This window comes from Camelina sativa, chromosome 5 (genome assembly GCF_030686135.1).
Source record: "Camelina sativa cultivar CO46 ecotype springtype chromosome 5, ASM3068613v1".
NCBI lineage: Eukaryota > Viridiplantae > Streptophyta > Magnoliopsida > Brassicales > Brassicaceae > Camelina > Camelina sativa.
In genome coordinates, this window is record NC_141884.1 from 40,325,108 (window position 1) to 40,344,297 (window position 19,190).

Below are 19,190 nucleotides of genomic sequence, written 5' to 3' on the forward strand. Positions count from 1 at the left end.
CTGTAGAGTAATGGGCTTCGTTTGGGCTTTAAATGTCACATCAAAGTTGAATTCTATACAACAAAGTTAATGGGCTCTTTTGTGTGTACGTATGTGGTACGTATGTGTGTACGTATGCGGTAATACGGTATAGCATCTCAAGATTGAGGAAAAGATATAATCAGAAGAAGTATACAAAAATGTTGTGAGGAAATGTTATAAAAAAAAGAAAAAGATACTTGTTGACAGTGGGATTTGAACCCACGCCCTTTCGGACCAGAACCTTAATCTGGCGCCTTAGACCAACTCGGCCATATCAACGTTTTGTTGTAAAGTCTCAACCTTTACATACTTGACCCTAAAACATCTTGCTCATTTCTTCTTACCCATCCCCCAACTAGACAGAGAGCTATCTCTTCCTTCCTCCATCGACCGCCCCAGTCACAGTCACAGTCACAGTCATAGATCTAAAACCCTAACTCTCTCGTCGAAACCATGCCTTCCGTGACCACTGGTAAGCTCTCTTATGGGATCTAATCAAATTTGTACTCTCTCTCTCTCTCTCTCTCTCTCTCTGTATATATATGTGCTGACTAAAACCCGTTTGCCAGAGACTAAGATAGGGGTCTTCTGGGACGTAGAGGATTGCAAACTCCCTGATGGTCTGGAGCCTGATTCGGTTACTTGGAATATCAAATCAGCTCTACAGAGACAGGGTTATAGTCTCAACAATGTGTCAATCAGAGCTTATGGTGAGAAGCACAACAAGTCCAAGGATGAGTTTCTCCTCGATGATATCATGTTCTTACCCGCTGGTGATGCAAGTGGTAGACGTAAAAGGATGGTGGCTGATATTGATTCATGGGCTTTGAACAATCCTGGATCGAACTTGATGGTCATCTGTCGATGCAACATGGATTTCGCCACTTATCTCAAAGATTTGAAAGCTAGAGACTTTCACATTCTAGGAGCAAAGCCAGAGAACGCGCCACGAAATTGCAGCCAATGCAGAATCACTTTGGACGAGCTTTTCACTCAAGCATGGCTTTGGGAAAGCTTATCATCAGATGGAGGAGGAGACCCTATCCCCAGAGCTTAGTTGGTTTAGTTTACCTATGCTTTTGTTTAACTTGTTAGTTTTGTTTAACTTGTTAGTTATTGGAAATGTTTAATCTCGTTTGTGTATTCTCTCGCCAATTACAATACCGCATCGCCTATGTAAAAAAAAACCCATTAAGTTTGATTTCAACATGTATTAGAGACATGTCTTCCCTAGGTTTTCTAGAATGCGGAATGCAATCGTACAAGTACTAATTCTTCAAACAATTAACTTAAAATCCAAAACTTTTTATAAAATCCAGACATCAATAGTAGTAGTAAACTAGATAAATCCCAAACACCAACAAGCATTCATAGCAACAACAAAAAAAAAAAGTAACAAGGCTTGATTTGCTTTTGGGGATTGATTCAATCAATCTCCCTTTTTCCTGAAAGAGCATCCTTCAGTGAGCTTCGCCTTTCCTCCTGTAGGCTGGCACAGAATTGTCTGGCAGTTTCCGCATACCACAACAGTCTGGGAGTGACTGAAGACTGTCGTACTGCGATTACCAAAAAAACAGACCCAATAAGTTTTGTGTTTTCTTTAAACTATGTAATGTCAAAGGAAACGAATGAAAAACAAAAACTGTTTCCGGAGACTTACATGTTGAAGCAGCCTTGGCACTTCACATCCTACATTAAAGTAAACAACCAAAGAAACAACAATCAGAGACTGTTCAGAGTAGAGAAACTCCAGACAGGTAAGTGAGAATCAGACTGAGATTTAAATAGACAAAACAAAACAGAGAGAGTTTAAAGCAGCAAAAGGGTTCGAATTACATAAGCACATTGCCAAATGTTTTAACAACAACAAGTTCTACAATCAGAGTGCAGCTAAACCTAAAAGACTTGACTACAATTCTAAAACAGAGAGATTTGGTTTTTAATCTGAAAAAGATGTCACATTTACAGATGCTTGCAAACAATCAGACTCCAAAAAGGGATTACCAGAAACAAAAAAACCAAATTCACAAAACTCCAAACTCACAATTCTAATCATAGAGATTTGGTTTTAAGAAGAAGTACACAGAAAGGATTCAAATCATCGTTACCATGAAGAAGGAGTTTGGAGACTGAACAAGACGCTTGAGCTTGTGCTTCCTCTTCTCAAGCTCAGCTGGTGGGTTAAGCAGATCGATATCGTTTTGGAGAACCTGTTTTCACATCAAAGTTATTCCCAGCAAACAAAATCAATCAAAACGACAAAAAAACCAAACTTTGTTATCAGCTAATTCAGAGCATTCGCAACCCTAGACTCAACCTTACGTTATACAAGAAGAGATCAAACGAGAATTTACACAGAAACGGAGAGAAACATGAAAAACTCTAGCGAGACTCGAAAATCAAATCAGGACATGTAAGAATGGAGAGGATCAAGTGCGCGAGAGAGAGAACTAACCATCTTCGCAAGAATCTCAAGAGACGACGGCGAAAGATAGCAGCAGCAGCAACGGCAACAACAGGCGAGAGAGATTTCTAGGGTTACTACTTTAACGCTTTATATATATATAAACACCACAAGTCTTTTTTAACCTTTTCCAGACCTTCTGATTTAACTAGAGTCTTTACTTTTCTCTTTCATTTTTATTTTATTTTATTTTATTTATATATATAAATGAAACCATCATTTTTTTAAAGAAATACACGCTGGAAAATAAATAAAATAATTTGTAATAATAATATTTTTTTTTTAGAATAATTTTTAGCTTTATAATCCATATGAAAGGCAAACATCCATTATAATCATCAACTAGAATGAATGAAACAAGGTACAAAGAGGAGAAACACACAAAACTGAACTGATGGGTATCTAAAATAATAATTCATCAAAATAAAAAGACAAGCAAGCTTTGCTATCTGATTCATTATGGTAAACTCTTTATCAATCTTCATCACATATCAATTAATAAGCTTCCTGAAAGCGCATCCTTCTGAGAGCTTCGCCTTTCCTCCAGTAGGCTGGCATAGAACGTTCTGGCACTTTCCGCACACCACGGCACTTTCCGCACACCACGACCGTCTGTGAGTGACTAAACACAGTTGTGCTGCGATAGAAAACACAAAAACCATTAATAAGTCAAGTTTCTTTTATCTATGTAACCGTCTATAAGGAAGAGAGATTGTTTTAAGAACTTACACATTGAAGCAGCCTTGGCACCTCACATACTACAGTCAAAATCATACAGAGTCCATTAAGAGAGAGTAAATACAAAAATTGAACTATACGAATACCAAACAGAGAGTTTTGAACTAAAAGAAGCAAAAGGGTTCAAAATCATTTGAATATATTTAACACCATAAATTACAGTCAGAATACAAAAAAAAAAAGTGTGTTGATAATTACTTAAGACACTAAGTTAGGGTTCATGCCTTGAAATTTAGTAATTTACAACTCTAAACAGAGATATTTGGTGTCTATTGTAATTAGGAAAAATTACAAATCTTAGTCAACAGATGGCTGACAAACCAATCAATAGTCAGACTCCAAAAAAGGTCTGATAGATCATCAAAACTAGGGATTTTGATTAAAAAATCAAATTCACAAACTCCATATATACTTACAATATTCTAATCATAGAGATATGGTTTCTATGGGTTCTAAAGAAGGAGGAAGGTTATACAAATCATCAGTACCATGAAATAGGAATTGGGAGACTGAACAAGACGCTTGAGCTTATGCTTCCTCTTCTCAAGCTCAGCAGGAGGGTTAAGCAGATCGATATCGTTTTGAAGAACCTGTTCCATATCAAAAAAAAAAAAAATTATAATAATTAATTTTGCATGCCATCAACTCAATCAAATCACAAAACCACACTCTAGTTTAGCTACTTCCGTTTTAAAACCTAATATTCTGCCCTACGTGATGGAAAAAGAGATCCAATGACCCGAATATCACAAAAGGATTCATATATCTTCTATAAACAAAATTAAATCAGGACATGTAAGTGGAGAGAATCAAGCGTGAGAACTAACCATTATCGCAAGAATCTCAAGAGCCAGACGGCTACGATAGGCGAGAGAGATTTATATAAGGGATTATTACTCAATTGCTAGGTTAACTTGGAGATCAAGTCATTTAGAAATCTTCTAGAATCTACTAATGTACTAATAATGGGCCTATTAAAACATCCCACACAGTATAAAAAACACAACAAATATCACTCAAAAGAGCAGAATATAAATTAGATCAACATATTATTTCATTTATATCACTCAGAAGATAACAATGATCTTTGTTAGGAATGTTGTTCATCACAAGTTGTTGGAAAAGAGCAGAATGATTGATGGCTAATCTAATTTCAATATTTCATCCACCGTGCAGAGTAGAAATGAAGACTATAACATCTTTATCTTCTAATGTTGTATCTAGCTGGCCGCTAAGCTCCCAGTCGCAGTCGTTAACCAGCACGAGAACTCCAGGCCTCCTGCATTTTTATCATGGATCCCAAAACACCATTATTGGTATTAAACCAGCAGGGTTCTTGCTAGAAGAAATAAAGGAAAGACAAAAAAAGTAAAAAAAGAAGCCGTTATTACACAGTATCGCCTTTCATGAACATTTCAGGTCTTTCCTTGATCAGATTGGTACGAACCCATGAAAGCAAATCCTTCATTGTCAACTATATAAAACAGTGTAAAAGAGAGAGAGACACTAGTGAGCAGCTTAGAAGAGAAAACTCTTTTGTTGTTGGTATTTAAAAATCATCAAAAGAGAGAGACAACAAGCTTACGATATCTGATTCATTAGGGAGGTTGATGTTAACTTTATGAATCTTTATGGAGTCACAGAGCAATTCTAAACCTCCACTGCAGGATCAGGATCAAGAAGCACATATACATCATGTTATAAAACCAAATAGAGGAATCTCTCATTCACTACCAATTGATTCAAAAGCCTAATAAAGTCAATTCTAATTCTCCCAATCCAAAAAAAATCATTACTTTATATATTTTCATGAACTTTCCCGACCAATGAACAGGCACCATTAAGAAAAGAATCAATCGAACGAGTAAAAAAAGTGTACCCGAACTCAAGAGTTAATTGCATCTTTGAATGACGATTCCTAGGAATCGATAACCAAAAACCCTTCTCTTCTTCTTCTTCTGATACTCTCCGGGTGGGTGGGGTATCTACTCCGCTTCGTGTTCACGCTAGAAACGAGGACCAGCAACGCAAATACGTCGACGTTTCTGATTTTGGGCTCTTATTAAAGTAAGGCCCGTGTTATAATGCCCATTACCTACCCAATCTGGTTATTAGGGCGATGACACAGAATCCCAACCGTTTGTTTTTCAGCCTTAGAATCAAAGTCGACGGATGAGATTCAATCAGCACAACAATCTCCAGTGTGACTCATGAACATGATGATTAATATATGTAAAAAACATTATAATATATACATATAGCTTCTTAATATAATTTGAATGGACGCATATTAGCTTATTTTCATTAACAGTTATATATATATATATATTATGTATATATAAGCACAATAATTGACTAACCTTAATTTATTTGAAAATATTATCTATGTATGAATCGTTATAAATTTTAAATAGAATGCAAATGGTTGTACAATTTTAAGAGGCTGAAAAACACCATCAAACTAATTTCACTACTTGAATTGAAGAGGTTGAAAAAATTATTCAATTTATTCAACTTAAAATAAATAAATTATAAAATAAGAATGTACAGCTTGTTCATTCATATTTTTGAAAACTAATAGGTTAAATGATATTCGATCCAATTTTATTCAGTTTCAAATATATTTGAAAGATTTTTTCAACCTCTTTTAATTCAAAAAGTTGAAAAAATTAACAAATTATAAAAGAAAAATGTACAACTTCTTCGTCCACATTTTAAAAGATTAATGGGGTTAAATGATATTCGATCTAATTTTGTTCAATTTAATATCACTTAAAAGACAAATTTTCCCACAAAAAAAAGGTTGTTTCTCTCTTGTGCCAAATAGTAATGATTCAATGATGTTATTTGCCATTGCAATCAAGAGCAAACAAATTTATCTAATCTAAATTTCTATGAATAATTAGAGTTACAAACTTATCTAGCTGACAAAAAAAAAAAAAAAAAAAAACTTATCTAGTTAATCTAATATAATGTCTATCGAAACATTAGATGCATTCTAGTGGATAAGACAATTAATATACAGAGAGGCTAAACTATCTTAAGTTCAAATATTAATAAAGATTATTTTTTCAAGAATGTGATATATTAAAAATTAGAAATATAACTAGTTTCAAAATTGGTCCACATTGTCAAATCATAGCAAAAATAAAATGAAAAAAATCTTCTTGGTCTAATTTTAATTTTAAACAAAATAAATATTAATATATAAATTACATGGAATGGAATTGATTTTAGTTTTAATTTTATTTGGACAAAAATAATTATTATTAATATTTCATTTTATCATTATTTTATTTCTTTAACTAAAATTATATTACATTTTATTACCAAATAAAAAATTCTTTGAAATCTTTTAAATTTTAGAGGTTTAGAGACTTGTTATCTTAGTATAATTAGTTTGGTGGTTTAGAGTGTTAGTGTAATACTTATAAGATTTAAACTGCTACATTTAGTTACTTTGAAGGTTAAATATGAGATTTTTTCCGTTTTTGTTTTTAAGAACCTAATTTGATTGGTATATTTATTGAATTCAAGTGGTGTGGGTCATCATTCTGAATATTTTCACACAAACAGCATGAGAGGCTGAACCGAGCTTACTTTGACCGTACTGGATCAGAAATGGGATGCCTGCTGGTCCATCGGCATGCTTATTAGCTGGTAACACTTTCTATCAATAAATAATGGATATTATGCCCAGAAAAACATTAGTTGATGGTGTTTTCAAAAATCTTTGTGTAATATAGTTTGAGTTAAACAAATCAAATAATGATAAATTAAAATATTTTATTCATTTATGTATATTAATAATATAAATGAATATTGACAAAAAAAAAATAGAAATTTTTTTTATTAAGAGATATGGTTCAAAAATGACAAAAAAATAGTTGAATTAATATGGATTTTTCTAACAAAAAAAAGACCCAACTGCTAAATAAGAAGTAGATGATGTATTTTTTGGTTTTTTTTAAAGAATACCCGATCTGTTTAAAAGTTTAAAAATGACAATAATGCCGTATATGTATGTTCATAATCAAATTGAATTATTTTAGATTTTTTATCGTTCGAGAAGGTAGACCGTCGCTACCCGATCTGTTTAAAATTTTAGGAACCCAATCTGTAAGAAATATCCGATAGATAATTTGAATGAGATGGTTGCAATGAAAGTTTATAGCAATATATTAATACAACACGAACTTCGATGAATATGAAACGGCATTAATTCTTTTTTTATTCTGGCTTATGAATTAAAAACGTGCCAATTTTGTGATCGGCTTTTGATATGTAATTTTGTGTGCGGTTTTGTTGTAATTGAAGTGTCATTCTTGTATTTTGTCTAGCCATTTTTGGTTTTGTTGTTTTTAATGTGTTTCGTTTAGCGATAATGCTTCACAGTTGGAATATTTTATATGTGTTTCGTCTAGAATCGTTTGGCTTTTGGCAGTTAAGTAATTTTTGGGTGTTCTAGCGATCATCGTCGGGTGGTTTTGTCGTGTATGTGTGCTACGCGCGGCTAGAGCTCGTTTAATGTTCGTCTGCTTTAATCATTTTTATATGTTCTCGTCTTTCGTTTGTCTTACGCGTGCACGGTGCTGCACATGTATATTTTTTATGAATGCGACACATTCACACCCTACACATACATCTACATGTAAAATGCATGCGACGCATTCACACCCTATACATAGATCTATATTTTATGCATGTGACGCACCCTATACATATATCTATATTATGCACCATAATTCATACATTCACACCCTAGACATACATCTATACATCTTTTCATAAGAAAAATCATATGTTGCCAACAGAAGATGAGAAGCTCTCGTACAAACAGTCACTTTTGCATACACCCTCTGCAAAATCAAAATCAATCTTCATTACAATCTTTATTTTTTCCGCTTGTCAACAAATGATGTACGGTACTACTAAAACCAATAATCTCTCTTTGTTTTCTCACAAAAATTATAAACCCATTCTACGTTTTTTTAGACAAACATATATATATTGACGTAAAAAAAAAAAAAAACAGAGAGCTTCAAGATATAATTGATCTCACATCACTTGAAGTCAAGACTCAAGATAGCATGCTATATATAATTAACGACACAGATATATGAAACTATATATAAATCAGTTTACTAAAGACGTGTATATATATCTAAAGAACAACAGTTTAATTGATAGATTCTCATCACTAAAGTTACAGGCAACAAGATATATAAATGGATTCTAAAAACATAGCATTTGAAATTTTTGTTGAACTCCATGAACAAAATTTATGAAAGACAACGAACAAGAATCTTTTAATAGTAAACAAACTAGACTATTTTACCTGTAAGATGATGATGATGCCTTTGTGTTTGCTTTCTCTCGGATGTTGAGATATACTATAAAATAAGTTGACTTGAGAACAACAGAACAAATAGAATGAAAACAGAGTGTATTTGATATTTGTAAGTTAAGAACCGAATAAGCGGATTCAGATTTCTGTCCAAAGAAAGAGTATTTATAGACTGGAATATTTTAATTTTTTTCAACAAAGATACTAAAAATTCAAACGGTCAAAAAAATGTTACCGTTTCACAACGTTCATATTTTCCACTCTCAGGTCAAATCAAAACGTTTTTAAACCATATGGGAAATCGTAAACGCACTCAAATTAAAAATTAATTCGTTTTTTTTTTCTCTCTGTCAATCTTTTGTATAATTCAAATATTTAAAATGTTACCGTTTCACAAGTTTAATACTTTTTCTACCCTCAAGTCAAATCAAAAGGTTGGAACAATTGGGGAAATCACAAGCGCACCACCAGCTCTCGAGAAATTTTTTACTAATCACTAAGTCCTTTTACTACTAATAGTCACGTAATAGATTGAACACCGAAGATCCTCCACCTTGCTCGTAGTGTTGTTGATACCTATATTTTTCTTCCTTAGAAAAGGTAGAAATAATAATAGCCATGTACACTATACACTTTGATGAAAGGGCATTAGTTCCTTTTTATTTGTTCTTTAGGAGTTAGGACTGAAAGACGGTTTTTTAAAGAATCCACTAATCACAAGAACATTAGAAGTGATACACACGTATCGCTTATATAACCTCCAAGTCTGCTCAACACCTCAATGAGGTTTGTATCCTCTGTTCATAACTCTAATCTGATGCACACAGCACACTGTAGCGTAAATCTGAGGTTATGTGTGTTTCAGGTGGATACAGTTAAGGAGCCAAATTAGACAATGGGGATGAGATGATACACTCTTTGGTTTCTCTTCATTCGAATTTCCAAGCGTTGCCAATTTTTTTTGCCTAAATCGTTAAAAGTAAAAACTTTTGATCGAATAACCGGTTTGATACTTTTTGATAGTTGGACAGTTAAATTATTTGTCGTTCAATGCCTTCTGATGATTTATTTTCTTCTTCTTTATTTACTCATTGTGTAAAATATATAGATATTACCTGAGAGCAGATGCCACGACTCCTTCAAACACCAAAGAGAACGGTGCAGTACCTACATTAGGTATTTGTGAGTACTATATTCAGGCGAAATGTTACTTTAAAAGAGATATATGCTTCTTACCTTGCTTCGGTTCGACCATAGTAGTCCAGCAAGACCCCACAGTGAGCATCAACACTTGGTCACGGGTTCTTCACCTATAACAAGCCTGATCGGCAAAGGAGTTCTCAAGCCTTGTATATAGGTGTTGTAGAGTACTTAAAGAGTTCTCAAGCCTTGTCATACTTTCAACGTAATCCATTACATGAAACGATCCCCCTGTTATACTAGAAATAATAGAGATACTACCTTTCCAAGCTCGGTGAGAACAGGGTGGCACAACTTCGTAAAGCTTTGACACCTACAGAGTAGGAAAGATTTGTAAGCCACTGGACATTGATCGAATTTAGAGAGCAGAGCAGAATAGAAGGAAAAAGGAAAGTACCAGCTGCAAAAGAGTGTCATCAGGTAAATGCTTCAAGGCAAACTCTCTTTTGCCCTTGGATCAGTTTTGCGCAGAAGATGGTGTCCATATCCTAGAACAACCTGCAGACAAATCATGACGAGGTCAATAGAGATATTTAGTAGACTACTCGTGACATTACAACATTAACTAGAAGAAGAGAAAAAAAAAAATCTCTTATGGCGGTGTTAGTTACTAGAAGCTATGAGACTGGTAGACCAAACATTGAGGTGATTAAAGACTGGTAGACCAAACTTTGAGGTGATTAAAATCATTTTCGCATGCTCAATTTGTTTGAAACTTTCATCAGTCATGTATTGAGGAATTGTTTGCACCATAATCCAGGGCTACAAGCCTCCTCCTTAGTTCAGTATAATGAGGCCTCCAATCATTATTCTGCAGGAAAACAGAGGCATATTAGATGGTATGAAAGCAAGTATTCTATGCATACAAACAACTTTTCTAGGGGTGAAAAGAAGCATAATACATAATACTTGATTAAAAATTTACGGTGAAGCTATTGAAGATGTTTATGGATGTTCGTTAGCCCTTTCCATTGCTTGAAGATTAAATTCCTGCAACAGTAAGAAATGAGATTCTTGCAGATTCATTAAGCTATGAGTATGTTAAAGTCTTGATACTCCCAGATGAAGGGTATTTACCAGAAAACTCTAGCAGATGTGGTGCATGCAAAGCTGGAGCTGTCGAGATCTGCACTAAGTCACAGAAAGCTGTCGAGATCTGCACTAAATTGTACATAAAAGAGTCATATGAAAAGTCTGTTATCCATCAACGAAAAAGTAAATGGGGCCACATGAATGGAACAATTGACAAACTCAAATAACATTACCTTACACTCTCTTGCAGCTGAGCATAGATCCCACGTACTTATAATGAAGTACTACAGGCTGTTCATGAATAGTAACATCACGTACTTGTAATGAAGTATATTACAGGCTGTTCATGAATAATAAAGTAGAAAAAGAAGTAGCGATAAGAAAGATTTGGCCATACTTCACTGAATCTGGAAATCCCAGGTACTCGAGTGCTCTTACATCCTTCAAGTGCTCTTGCATCCTTCAAGTGTCCGTCATAGGCCTCCTTCAGGTCATCAATGTATCCGGCAGCCTGCCCCAGGTACGATTTCTCATCTTTCGTATGCCTTTCAAGCGACTGAGAGTTGAACGAAATGGGAGCATACAATACAATGAGAGAAAGAAGAATATAGCAACACCAAGAGTTTTGATCATCAAAGAGACCACAATGGAGTTGATTCTTACCTTTTTCCCAATCAGCTCAAGTCTTGCAGCTGCGCACAACCATATCTTTCTCGTTGAAGAAAATCCTGGAGTTTTGGCATCGTTAGTGAATATACTTTATTGGGTTCAAGCATAAAAAGGTCAAAGTTACAGATTGTCTACGTACCACAATATCAAACTGGGTGCCTTTGACGAAAGCAACAAGCCTTTGACGAAAGCAACAAGCTCAAGTAACTGGCATGACTTTCAAGTATGCTCTTTACAGAATTAAGCAACATGAGGACTTTGCTCTTTGAACGACGAGCTGCATCAGAATCGCGTTAATCAGATAAAAATTGATCAGCAGGCAATTGTATTACTCTAGAAATATAAAAAAAAAAAAACAGATTCAGAGTTGTAGTTTCCACCTCTTATCGAGTGATGATTTCTTGTGGCTGGAACCAAAAATAAGAAACCCGAGAAGCTTAGGTGATAATGGATCTGATTCTGTTTGCGTCTGCTCAATGTCTCTTCCACATCTTACCAAGAACCTCACCTTACAGCATTATTTTCATAGACAAACATATATTACTCAGGATTCACGTTTTTAATTCCCCGTTTTAAACAAACAACAAGAACATCAATCAATACTAGCTCTCCAGCAAGATCATAGAGGGACTCATCAAGTGTCGCCTGCAAATTTACAAATAAGCTTTCTTAAGAACAGAACAAAAGTCAAAAAAATATAAATTTTACATGCGACAGCCAAAATTACCTGCTATAACCGTAATGCACACTACTGACTGACGGCAGCTTCCAGTTTGGCAATCACTTTCACCATTTAAAATACTTAGTGTACGACAAAGTCTAACAGATTTCTACAGAGTTCTATAATAGGTGACTCGATGCACTGGTTTGTACCAATCTTATTATTTTAGTTAAATGAGAACTGCAAAGCTACTTGTCTAGAATAAACAGAAGATATGCATTATGCTGATACACCATTATTTAACTAAACATACTCGAGGGTTAAGGATTTCTGAGTCTTACAACTATATAGCACGCTGCGGTTCGATACCATCTTCGCTGGAAGCGGTCTCCAAACAACCTAGAACCAAAAAGAGAATATCAAGTTTCATAGCATAGAAAACAGTTGAAAAAAATGTTCCAGATTGGACTGGCTTTAAGGAAAAAAAAACCTGTACTGGGTGCCGAACAAAGATCCATCACAGCGGTGTCAATCAAGAGATTACTCACTTCAACCTCAGGATACTCCGAAGCCATTGATGTCTTTTCCTCCACAACAGCGATCGCACCTTTGCCGAGCTTATTTCCTCCACAACAACCTCATCATTTTCTAATTTAGCTGGAAATTTTATACTTTTAAGCAGTTATCAAGAATTTACCTCCGAGTTTACCGCACCTTTGCCGAGCAATATCATATGTAACAAGAGCAATGTGATCAACCTAAGCAGTCAGAAAACAAGAATACAATTGAGCAACTCCTACATTAACCAGACTTCAAATACTTTTCTAGTAAGATTAAATGTCAAGTAAATGCGAAAACACGATACCTCATTTGCAGAAAAGGACTCAGTACAAAAGCTTTGACTCTTTGAGGAACACGAACACACACCTGTTTCAGCCAAAAGAAACAAACAAACCAATTTGAAAGAAAATTCAACTCGCTTTTGATGGAAGTGGACAAGGGAAGAAAGACCAATATTACCTTTTAATCAGTTTGATGTTGCTACTGTAAGAACGCCGGCGACTGTTTCTGAATCTACTTCATCCTTGAAAAAAAACCTGAGTGTTCCCATCTAATACAAAAGCAAAATCATCTAATACAAATAATAGTCTTGGTTGGAACACACGAAATCACACACCTGTTTCACCCAGAAAAAAAAAAAAACAAACCCATTACTTAAGATTCCCATCTAATACAAAAGCGAAACTCTTATTTCAAAAGCAAAATCATCAACCTAATTACCAAATCGATTCGTAGGTTTAGAAGAACAGGAGAAGATACCTCTGACAATCTCAAAGCTATCTGAAAAAGAAATCTTGAAATAGGTCCCAAAGTCAAACATAAATCCAATCTTAAACCTAGACTTGATCAAGAAAGAAAAGGTGATAAAACTACATTTGGATTTCTCCACTTCAAGATGTATCTGTTTTACCTTAAGACACTTACGTTGAAGCCATTGCCATTGTTTGAAGATGTAATCCCTGCAACAGTAAGAAAATGAGATCCTTATGCATAACTAAAACAGATACATCAAGCTATGAGTCTGTTCCAAAGTGATAATAATCTTTGATGGAGGGCACTTACCTTGAGTTTTGGCAGATGTGTACTTCTTTGTGGTGCAGGTAGAAGATGGAGCTATGGAGTGAAGAGCTTGATTTGAGGAAGGAAATTAATAAGCATCTTCAACTATAAGCAAGAAACAAGAGAGAACATTTGAGGAAATTTGAGGAAGCACACAAAGGGAAGACAAAGACCTATATATACCTTATACTTAGCTTCAATCCTTTCAAACACATACAAGTTCTGCAAACGTGCAAAACAAAACATAAACCTGAGATTCTTGTTACACTTTTGATAAAAGAAAACAGAAAAAAACTAAAAACACAATGTACCTGCTTCTTGACTCATTTAGCTCTCTAAGCAAACCTGCAAAACGAAACATAAACCTAAGATTATTGTTAACACTTTTAATAAAAAAAGAAGAACAAGAAATAAATAAAACTTAATGTACCTGCTTCTTGACTCCATTTAGCTCTCTTCACAGGCCAGGATCTGCGATTTAAAGCAAGTTGCTGACGTAAAGATTGGCAAATTAAAGTGAAGGAGAAAAGAAGACGTATTGAGTTAATATGTTGTTACCTTTTTTGGTTCTGAATCTTCTTCATTCTTCAAACCCAAAAGCTTACCATTGTTCATTTGTGGTAAAACCCCGACGATGCGCATTGTAAATACCTATATTCAACAAAGAAAGACACAAACATTGACAATTTGATAATCACAACAAATGGAAAAATTATAAACATGATCAATAACAAATTTATATTTCTATCTAAACACTTAATACTGACCTCCATACCTATCAGAGATACTGTACTTGTGGTAACACTGTTATTGGTCTTAAATTGACAAATACTTCGAGAGCCACACGAACCTGCAACAGAAATCCTAATTTCAGATGAATCCAAAAGACAAATATGGTATGGTCAAGAAAAAGAATTAAGAATGAAAGTTCCAGTTATACCATACAATCCAACAGCTCCGAGAAGAACATCATTTGATTGCTTTGCCCTGAACCTTCTTCGTCCTTCAAACCATAGCATTTCACCGATCTGCAAAAATATAGAATTAGAACTGAAATCAAAACAACCAGCCTAAGTGAAAAAAAAAAAAAATTCAGAGTCACATTCCCATCTAAAACTGAAACAACAAAAAAAAGAGCAAATTCGACTCACTTTAGCGTAAGAACACTGGCGACCGTTTTTGTTCTGAATCTACTTCATCCTTGAAAAACTCTTGAGTCAATAAATCATCGTCTTGGTTGGAAAACACGAACACACACCTGTTTCACCCAAAAGAAAGAAACAAACACACTATTTAATATTCCCATAATACAAATGTGAAACTCTTATGTTAAAACAAAAAAAAACATTCACACGAAAATCAAATCAATTCATAGGTTTAGAAGAAAACGAGAAGATACCTATGACTTGTTCAGGTCTGCTTACTCTCTCGTCACCACTAGAATCGGACACTCTCTTGGTCTGAACTGAAGAAAATCTTGAAATAGGTCCCAAAAACTCAAAAAGTAAATCCAATCTTAAACCTATAGTTGATGAAGAAAAATTGAGTCCTTGTACATTAATATAAAACAGATACATCAAGCTATAAGTTTGTTCTAAAGTGATGATAACCTCTGATGGAAGGTATTTACCTTGAATTCTGGCAGATGTGGTGTACTTCTTTGTGGTGCAGGCAAAAGCTGGAGCTATGGAGTGAAGGGCTCATTTTGAGGAAGGAGCTGAATAAACATCTTCAACTATTGGCAAGAAACAAGACATTGGATGACGACACTTATACAAATGTCATCTTTCAACTATTGGCAAGAAACACACTTACCACTTACCAGATAAGCCCCCTCTCAGTGCTAATATGATTCATCGTCCTGTTTGGAACAGACACAAACCTGTTTCCTCGTTTCACCACCCAAAGTCCAAAAGAAGGAAACAACAAACCCATTAGGTTATTAATAAATAAATAAAAAATCAAAAATTTGAGGTAGCGGATAAGGGAAGACAAAGATGAAAGACCTATAGTTAGCTTCAAGCTTTTCAAACACATCCAATTTATTGCATACCTGCAAAACGAAACATAAACCTGATAAAAAAATAAACAGACGAAAATAAAACACAATGTACCTGCCGACGTATTGAGTCAAAGACATCTATAACAAGAAGAATCAGTTTGATGTTGTTACCTTTTTGGTTCTGAAACTTCTTCATTCTTCAAACCCCATAGCATATCTCCGATCTACACAACAATAGAGAAAAGGACGAAGCTTCCATAATATAGTTTTTTTAAGTCTGAATTATAACAACCAGCCGTAGTGAAAACAAAATCATAGATTATGCTGGAAAATGGATTTTTCATACCTTATACTTAGCCTCAAGTTTTTAAAGCAAACCTGCAAAACGAAACATAAACATAAGATTACTGTTACACTGTTAATAAACCAAAAAAAAAAAAAAAGAACAAGAAATAAATAAAACACAATGTACCTGCTAAATTGACTCCACTTAGCTCTCTTCACAGGTCAGAATCTGCGATTAAAAGCAAGTTGCTGACTTAAGATTGGCAAATTAAAGTGAAGGAGAAAGGAAGACGTATTGAGTCAAAGACACCTATGCAGTTTTGATGTTGTTGCCTTTTTTGGTTCTAAATCTTCTTCATTCTTCAAACCCATAAGCTTACCTTTTTGGTTCTGAATCAGTTTAATGTTGTTACTTACTGAGTCAGGTTGGAACAAGAACACCACACACACCTGTTTGGAACAAATTGAGATTTGTATATACCTTTTTAATGAGTTTGAATGAAGTTGTTAGTTACAGTTAGAACGCCAGGCGACTGACAAGAAAAAAGCAGAGTCGAATAAACAAACCATCATCCGTAGGAACACAAGAGACCTGTTTCGTTTCAGCCAAAAGAAAGAAACAAACCCCATTAAAGAGCAAAAACTCGACTCACTTTTATAAAGGAAAAGCGGAATAGGAAACACAAAAGACCAATTTTGATTACCTTTTTGATCCGCTCATGAGCCCACCATTATGACCGCTTCATCGTCCTTTCAGGTTGGAACACGAACACCACACCTGTTTCGTTTCACCCAAAAGAAAAACTATTGATTTCAGAAAGCAAAAAAACATTCACCACGAAAATCAAATCCGATTCATCTTAGGGTTTTAGAAGGAAATATACCTCTGAATTCTTCATGTATGTTTGCGCTCTCTCTCTCTCTCTCTCGCTCGTCGCTATTATAATCGAACCCTCTCTCTCTCGCTCGCTCTCTGTCTGTCTCGCTCGTCGCTATTATAATCGAACCCTCTCTCTCGCTCGCTCTCTGTCTGTCTCGCTCTTTCTGATTGGAACACGAACACAGACCTGTTTCACCCAAAAAGAAGCAAACCCGTTGATTAAGAGCAAACCATCTATCAAAATCATCACCCACCGATCAAAGCATCCTCCAAAATCTAAAATAACAGAGCAAAAAGAGGTAAGAGTGACAACTGACAGGGATCAGTCGAAGGCTCGAAGCCATCGTAAGATCCTTCTCCACAAATCTAAACCAACAAGTAATTAGTAACATGTAACTAGGAAAAAACCACCAAATCAAAGTGAAAATTCAGAAGCAAATAGAGATGCGTTCAGAGCAAGGAACCCATGACAACGCCTGAAGACGTAATTAGATCATACGCACTCCCACAATGCTTCTCTCAGAACCTCCCACACTGTAATCCCCGTGCCTATACGATCTGCATCAAAGAAAGACAGAGATGTTTTTCACTTAGAAAGATTAAAAAAAAAAATCGGTTGAGAGGAAGAAGAACACTACCTGAAGATGTAGTGGAAAGAAGACAAAAACCATCCATCAAAACCATCACTTATAGATAAAAGGAAGAGGAAGAAGAGCAAAACCCCTGAAGACGTATCACATACAAGAAGCGTGTCCATCATTGATTGATAAAAACGTCATCCAAAACCTGAAATAACAAAGAAAAAAAATGTAAAAACCGCTTGAACATAAAAAAAAAGAGCCTTGAAGAACTCAATTTAGAAACCAAAACCCAGAGTCAAAGCCATCACCAACCAATCGTAGGATCATCCTCCTCAAATCTAAACCAATAAAACATAAACGACAAGTAACATGTCATTAGAAAAAAACCACCAAACCAAAGTAAAAATTCATAAGCAAATAGAGATGCGTTTAGAGCAAGAAACCCGTGAGAACGCCTGAAGACGTAGCAGCATGGAGAAGAAGGTGATGATCAGATCATAATTCGCTTCCAAAAAACCTGCAAGACTGATCACATCTCCACATAGTTTACTAACCAAAAACAACCAAAAACTGCGAATAGAGAACTTTTGGTAATACAGAAGAAACCATAAACCATGACAGACCAAACTAAATCAGTCGCGGTGCCTCCACGACGTGCATCAAACAGAGATAAATTTAGATTTATCATATGCGTCCTGGTGTCTCCACGATCTGCATGAAAGAGAGATATATCTTCAGACTTAAGCGTAGCACCTAAGAGGCTTGAAAAAATAAGACATTTAACTAGTTGAAAAGGACAAAGTTCAAGAAAAAACTCGTCTAGGAAAGAACTTGTGGATCATCTCTCTCATATGAATGTGTGTGAACACAACAAGAACATCTGGGAAACACAAGAAACAAAGGACCAACAATACCCAATATTAGATAAAGCAACCGATAGGAAAAAAGATTTGCGGATGCAAGGTAACCTGAAAGTCAATCCGAACCTCCCACACTGTTATCTGGTTGCCTCTAAGATCTGCATCAAAGAAAGACAGAGATGTTTTTCACTTATATAGAAGGAAAAAGAAAAAATCAATTGAGAGGAAGAACACTACCTGAAGATTTAGTGCAGAGAAGACTTGCCATCTATCAAAACTATCACCCACCGATCAAAGCATCCTCCAAAATCTAAAATAACAAGCAAAGAGAGGTAAAATTCGCAAGAAAACATAATAAGAAAAGCTTTTAAGGGATTCGGTTTAGAAACCATACCAAGAATAACATGAATGAGAGTGACAACTGACAGAGATCAGTCAAAGCCATCACCAATCAATCGTAAGATCCTCCTCCACAAATCTAAACCAACAAGAAACAAACAACAAGTAATTTAGTAACATGTAAGTAGAAATTAAAGTGAAATCCAGAAGCAAATAGAGATACGTTTAGAGAACGCCTGAAGACGTAGCAGCATGGAGAAGAAGGTGATGATCAGATCATAATTCGCTTCCAAAAGACCTGCAAGACGAAATAACAAAACTGTAAGGTACAAAATAAAAGAAAAAGAAGTAATAGATGTGTTAAGAGGAAAAACAAAACCCTGAAGAGTGAGGACATAGCACAGAGATGAAGCGTGTCCATATCAAAGCCATCATTGATTAATAAAAACATCATCCAAACCTGGAAAAAAAAAAAACAGAACAACAAGTTA

At 35.1% G+C, this 19,190-nt stretch overlaps 4 protein-coding genes, 4 long non-coding RNA genes, 1 other non-coding gene and 1 pseudogene across 11 annotated transcripts; 1 reads left to right on the forward strand and 9 right to left on the reverse strand.

The window, feature by feature from the left end:
* Positions 1-219: 219 nt before the first annotated feature.
* Positions 220-300, reverse strand: TRNAL-AAG (transfer RNA leucine (anticodon AAG)). The gene has a single exon. It is a non-coding gene; the product is annotated as a tRNA-Leu (tRNA).
* Positions 301-333: 33 nt separating this feature from the next.
* On the forward strand, positions 334-1,254 carry LOC104788388 (uncharacterized). The gene is made up of 2 exons (XM_010514138.3): positions 334-493; positions 591-1,254. The coding sequence occupies exons 1-2, from the start codon at positions 475-477 to the stop codon at positions 1,076-1,078; spliced, it is 507 nt and encodes a 168-aa protein (XP_010512440.1). The 5' UTR covers positions 334-474; the 3' UTR covers positions 1,079-1,254.
* A 39-nt stretch (positions 1,255-1,293) lies between these two features.
* LOC104788387 (small ribosomal subunit protein eS27y-like) lies at positions 1,294-2,631 on the reverse strand. Its single transcript, XM_010514137.3, has 4 exons — positions 2,477-2,631; positions 2,130-2,231; positions 1,682-1,710; positions 1,294-1,577 (listed from the first exon to the last, which is right to left on the reverse strand). Exons 1-4 carry the CDS (start codon positions 2,477-2,479, stop codon positions 1,451-1,453), a joined length of 261 nt encoding a protein of 86 aa, XP_010512439.1. The 5' UTR covers positions 2,480-2,631; the 3' UTR covers positions 1,294-1,450.
* Positions 2,632-2,795: 164 nt separating this feature from the next.
* Positions 2,796-3,915, reverse strand: LOC147945025 (small ribosomal subunit protein eS27z-like; annotated as a pseudogene). The gene is made up of 3 exons (XR_015558306.1): positions 3,712-3,915; positions 3,215-3,243; positions 2,796-3,122 (listed from the first exon to the last, which is right to left on the reverse strand). The product of XR_015558306.1 is annotated as a small ribosomal subunit protein eS27z-like (transcript).
* Positions 3,916-4,259: 344 nt separating this feature from the next.
* On the reverse strand, positions 4,260-5,240 carry LOC104788389 (ubiquitin-related modifier 1 homolog 2). Its single transcript, XM_010514139.3, has 4 exons — positions 5,103-5,240; positions 4,809-4,884; positions 4,615-4,697; positions 4,260-4,502 (listed from the first exon to the last, which is right to left on the reverse strand). Exons 1-4 carry the CDS (start codon positions 5,123-5,125, stop codon positions 4,385-4,387), a joined length of 300 nt encoding a protein of 99 aa, XP_010512441.1. The 5' UTR covers positions 5,126-5,240; the 3' UTR covers positions 4,260-4,384.
* A 2,548-nt stretch (positions 5,241-7,788) lies between these two features.
* LOC147945026 (uncharacterized) lies at positions 7,789-8,704 on the reverse strand. The gene is made up of 2 exons (XR_015558310.1): positions 8,562-8,704; positions 7,789-8,082 (listed from the first exon to the last, which is right to left on the reverse strand). It is a non-coding gene; the product is annotated as an uncharacterized LOC147945026 (long non-coding RNA).
* Positions 8,705-8,869: 165 nt separating this feature from the next.
* On the reverse strand, positions 8,870-14,407 carry LOC104788390 (uncharacterized). Its single transcript, XM_087452116.1, has 24 exons — positions 14,311-14,407; positions 14,183-14,223; positions 14,064-14,097; positions 13,936-13,974; positions 13,756-13,821; positions 13,604-13,652; positions 13,414-13,486; positions 13,153-13,309; positions 12,998-13,059; positions 12,830-12,890; positions 12,623-12,749; positions 12,474-12,531; positions 11,852-11,979; positions 11,611-11,748; positions 11,466-11,530; positions 11,200-11,358; positions 11,036-11,093; positions 10,848-10,926; positions 10,696-10,760; positions 10,382-10,581; positions 10,168-10,268; positions 10,032-10,083; positions 9,807-9,891; positions 8,870-9,737 (listed from the first exon to the last, which is right to left on the reverse strand). The coding sequence occupies exons 1-8, from the start codon at positions 14,334-14,336 to the stop codon at positions 13,302-13,304; spliced, it is 336 nt and encodes a 111-aa protein (XP_087308242.1). The 5' UTR covers positions 14,337-14,407; the 3' UTR covers positions 8,870-9,737; positions 9,807-9,891; positions 10,032-10,083; positions 10,168-10,268; positions 10,382-10,581; positions 10,696-10,760; positions 10,848-10,926; positions 11,036-11,093; positions 11,200-11,358; positions 11,466-11,530; positions 11,611-11,748; positions 11,852-11,979; positions 12,474-12,531; positions 12,623-12,749; positions 12,830-12,890; positions 12,998-13,059; positions 13,153-13,301.
* Positions 14,408-14,517: 110 nt separating this feature from the next.
* LOC104788393 (uncharacterized) lies at positions 14,518-15,636 on the reverse strand. Of its 2 annotated transcripts, none has more exons than XR_015558308.1 (6): positions 15,568-15,636; positions 15,383-15,487; positions 15,152-15,274; positions 14,904-15,010; positions 14,693-14,780; positions 14,518-14,602 (listed from the first exon to the last, which is right to left on the reverse strand). It is a non-coding gene; the product is annotated as an uncharacterized LOC104788393 (long non-coding RNA). The 2 variants fall into 2 exon arrangements; XR_015558307.1 differs by having other exon boundaries at positions 14,525-14,602; positions 14,698-14,780.
* Positions 15,637-16,349: 713 nt separating this feature from the next.
* Positions 16,350-17,705, reverse strand: LOC147945027 (uncharacterized). The gene is made up of 6 exons (XR_015558309.1): positions 17,558-17,705; positions 17,237-17,477; positions 16,924-17,106; positions 16,744-16,817; positions 16,521-16,631; positions 16,350-16,429 (listed from the first exon to the last, which is right to left on the reverse strand). It is a non-coding gene; the product is annotated as an uncharacterized LOC147945027 (long non-coding RNA).
* Positions 17,706-18,123: 418 nt separating this feature from the next.
* On the reverse strand, positions 18,124-18,838 carry LOC147945028 (uncharacterized). The gene is made up of 4 exons (XR_015558311.1): positions 18,755-18,838; positions 18,598-18,670; positions 18,469-18,518; positions 18,124-18,380 (listed from the first exon to the last, which is right to left on the reverse strand). It is a non-coding gene; the product is annotated as an uncharacterized LOC147945028 (long non-coding RNA).
* Between the last annotated feature and the right edge of the window lie 352 nt (positions 18,839-19,190).